This window comes from Gavialis gangeticus, unplaced genomic scaffold (assembly GCF_001723915.1).
Source record: "Gavialis gangeticus isolate Ggan-Ray unplaced genomic scaffold, GavGan_comp1, whole genome shotgun sequence".
NCBI classification, from domain to species: Eukaryota; Metazoa; Chordata; order Crocodylia; family Gavialidae; genus Gavialis; species Gavialis gangeticus.
Window position 1 is genome coordinate 21,423,048 of NW_017729001.1, and position 3,583 is coordinate 21,426,630.

The window sequence follows — 3,583 nt, forward strand, 5'->3', positions numbered from 1 at the left end:
ACGGCCCCTTGCGCGCCCCGCTCCGCCCGGTGCGGCCCGGCCCGGCCCGGCCCGACCCCACTCACCGCAGCCCCGGGCCGGACTTTCCATTCGCTCCTCACAGGAAGCTGCGGCGCGACCGGGGGAGGAGCGCAGCGTCCGCTACAGCCGCCGGCAGGGGCCAAATCGCGAAGGCCACTCTGCTCCCCCAGCGGCTCGGCCCGCGCCTGCGTACTAGCGGAGCAGGGGGGAGGGTCAGCAGTGCGCCTGCGTCGAGGGCGGGGAACGGGTAGGGAAGTGTGGTTGGCACTGCGCATGCGCTGCCTGCTGGGCTAGGCCTGCTGCGGGAGGGCACGAGCTGGAGCACCTGGTGGGTGGGGAGCGGGAGTCCTACCCCAGCGCAGGAAAAGCAGCGTTGCTGTAGCCAGGGGTCCACGCTGTAGGCGGATAAGGCTAGAGGAAACGGCAAATCAGGACTCGTAGTACAGATGATCTCTTTTATTAGACCAACCAGACTTTTGCCAAAAAAAATTCTTTAATGGAAAAAGTTTCTTGGTGGTCCAATAGAAGATCATCACTACTCTCACAATATTTTTGCAAAAAAAAAAAAAAAAATTCTCAAATTATTTTTGCAAAAATCTTGTTAATAGAAAGATCTTTTATTAGAGCAACAAGATTTTTACAAAAAAAATTTCCATGAACTTTTTTTTTTTGGCAAAAAATCTTGTTGGTCTAATAAAAGAGATCATCTATACTATGGGTCCTGATTGCCTTGATGAAAACAGCCCACTTTATTGTCACTTCCACCCCTCCTGCTTTAGGGGCACAGGGTTATTTCAAGCAACACTCCAAAAAAAGCAAGGGGGGGTGGGGGTCGCACAGCTGTTGTTTTCATTTTGCTGCCGTCTGCTCCAGAGCAGCTGCCTGCATCCAGAGCATGCCGACAACTGTCCCATCCCGGTCACTCCACAAAGGAGACTGGGGTTTGGCATAAACGTTGCATGCCCCTGGAGGCTGGGGGGGGCACAGCGAGCTCCCACAGGCGGCTGCAGCACCACTGTCAATGGCAGGAGCATGGTGGTGGCAAGCGGAGTTCCTGCAGGTGGCCACAGTGGTGGCGGTGGCAGGGGGAGGGAGGTGGCAACCGCACACAGACACTGCTGACAGCGGTAGCAGTGCTTTTTTGCAGGGAGTGCACTGCCACGCTCAGGGGGTGCCCGTGCCCCCCCCCCAAGCATCACCAATGGGTTTTGGGTTGTAGCTGTTGAGGAAAGGCAGTTCTGCTGAAAGGGTTAACAGGCTATTGTCAGGCATCGCCATGGCAACAACAGCCCAGCACCAGAATGAACAAGTTGATCAGCTTTTGTCACTGTTTAATGCTGAGGATACAACACCACAGAATGGTCATTACCTTTCAGGGCAGAGCACCTTTCCTTTTCACTACCCCTTTTCTCATTAAAATTTCCATTAATATCTTTCCAAAGTTGGAGTGCATTTTACAGCAGTCAGATCTCATTAGGTTTTAAGATTGCCCTTTGAAAAGAAGTACTCATGCTTAACATACATGGCAAACGCTGCGTGGCGTGCTGCCGTCATTGTCCTAGTTTAACACACGCATACAACCTTGTACCTCTCTACTCAAGTTTAATTTAAACAGTAGTTTAATAACATTTTCATGGATGCATTCATCTCAGTCTCAATGTAGGGATCCTCATATCAACTTTTAGTTGCTGATTTTTGTCTTCAGATTTGCTGGACACCACACACCTGGGTCTGTGATTGAAAACATATTGTTAGCAGACCTTGCTTCTGTACTAATTTCACCAGGATCGCCTGACATGGAGCCACTGCTGCAGAAGTCTCATGAGCCTGCTCATCAGCATCTGCTGACTGGGCTATTGCGTGGCCAAAGCTGAACCTAAATTTTAGAAGAGGTTACTACCCAGTTGTAAATTCTGCAGTCGAGCATTTGAAACAAAAATGAGAACAGATGGCAGGTGCGCCAGAGAAAACACAGACACTGTCTGAACGTTCCAGACCTGGACCCTAGGTTAAGAGAAATAGACATTATTATTCTCAGGACCTGATCCCGATTACTGGGTCATTTGAGAAAGTTGCTCAACTTCTCTGTACCTCAGTTTGGCATTGAGACATAGGCATGAGGTGATGTCTCTGAATTAAGGACTATAATATTTTGCATTCATAGGGTACCAGTTATCCAAGAATGTCAGAAAACTATGAATCTATGAATCTTTGAAAGACCGGCATGGGAACAAATTCTCAGTTTATTAGACACTAAGTACCAAGGATTTAACAAGGACAATGACTTCATGCTTCGTTCTAATCTCTGATTTACTAATCTCTGTACTTCACAGGTGATAATCTCCAGAACAAGCTTGTTCTTCAATTGTCAGGTTTTTACTGCATCTGTCCTGCCTGTTGGCTACTTGATAATGGCCCTTATATCCTGTTTTTATTAACAGGCAGTCCTCGACTTAAGATGTTTTGAGTTGCAATGAACAGCACTTAGGCGTACAAATTGACACTCTGTTTCGACTTTGACATCAGTTTCGACTTTATGACGCTTGATCCAACGCAATGCCACCGAACAAGTTTGCTGCATTGCCCATCTCTCTAAAGAACATCTGTCCAAGATACAGCAAAGAAGGCTATTTACCTGTGTTACACAATAGGTTCTCCTTGAGCAATCTGGGAATGGATGGTGCTTTGTTGCTCAGCCGCTTGATGTGTATAGTTTAGACACCGTTGGACCTCTCCATCCACTATCTGAGCTTCTGCAAGACAACAGTAAAACAACACGCAACAAAAATTCCCAGTCTTCTAAACATATAATTAAAATGTCCAACTGTTCACATTACCTTTTAATCTAAACAAAAATTAGTGATGTAAAATGTAGTTTCAATCTGGATTTGGTAAATCTACTTCCAGTAGTGAACAAAGCCATCCCTGCCATCATAAAAACATCAGAATAAAATGTATAAATATAAATTGGAAGAAAATAACATTTATTACTATTTTCCCAAATATTTATAACACACATACAATTATGTGTTAAAGTTTGGAAGGTGAATTCATTTTGAAAAAGACTGCTTCCAAGTGAGATTTCTCTTACCTGGTACTTTCTGTGGCTCCCTAAGAAGATCATTAATTTCAGCAGAAGAGCTCTCAGGAGGAGAAGGGAGTGTTGCTACTCCTGGAGATGGACCAGTAGTTGCTAGAACAGACACCACTGAAAGATCTGCCAGAGGAACATGTACTGCCTTCGCACTTTGGATCTGCCTCAGTGCTTTTAGCTGGAAAGCAGGAAGACAAGTCTAAGAAACAAGGAATCAGGATTACTGTATAGACACAACTGCTTTATAGTACACTGAGCTTGGCTTCAGACTGATGTGCCGCTACAGTATCTGCTCTAGGATTAGGTGCAACTTCTATAGCTTGATCAGCTATTTCTCAAATTACTTGCATTTAACTTTTCTTCTACCTCTACTGCATACACCATTTGTCAAAAGCTCTTCAGGCTCATGGCTCTAACTCCTACTGAAATTATTAATAAATATCTCATACAATTCCATGCTGCCTTCCA

The 3,583-nt window shown here is 45.7% G+C and overlaps 2 protein-coding genes across 18 annotated transcripts in view; both read right to left on the bottom strand.

Moving 5' to 3' along the window:
* The window catches only part of EP400 (E1A binding protein p400), a 71,553-nt gene extending 71,386 nt beyond the window's left edge, over positions 1-167 (bottom strand). For all 13 annotated transcript variants that reach the window (XM_019507043.1, XM_019507040.1, XM_019507045.1 and 10 more), the window contains exon 1: positions 66-167. The gene's annotated coding sequence lies outside the window, so the exon portion shown is untranslated. The remainder of the gene's footprint in view (positions 1-65) is intronic.
* Positions 168-1,606: 1,439 nt separating this feature from the next.
* The window catches only part of LOC109290479 (E1A-binding protein p400-like), a 42,061-nt gene continuing 40,084 nt past the window's right edge, over positions 1,607-3,583 (bottom strand). For 3 of the 5 annotated variants that reach the window (XM_019507050.1, XM_019507046.1, XM_019507049.1), the window contains 3 exons: positions 3,113-3,314; positions 2,657-2,774; positions 1,607-1,897 (listed from right to left, as the gene is read on the bottom strand). In XM_019507050.1, the coding sequence (XP_019362595.1) occupies positions 2,662-2,774; positions 3,113-3,314 (315 nt within the window). In that variant the 3' untranslated portion in view covers positions 1,607-1,897; positions 2,657-2,661. The remainder of the gene's footprint in view (positions 1,898-2,656; positions 2,775-3,112; positions 3,315-3,583) is intronic. The other 2 variants (XM_019507047.1, XM_019507048.1) reach the window with 2 other exon arrangements.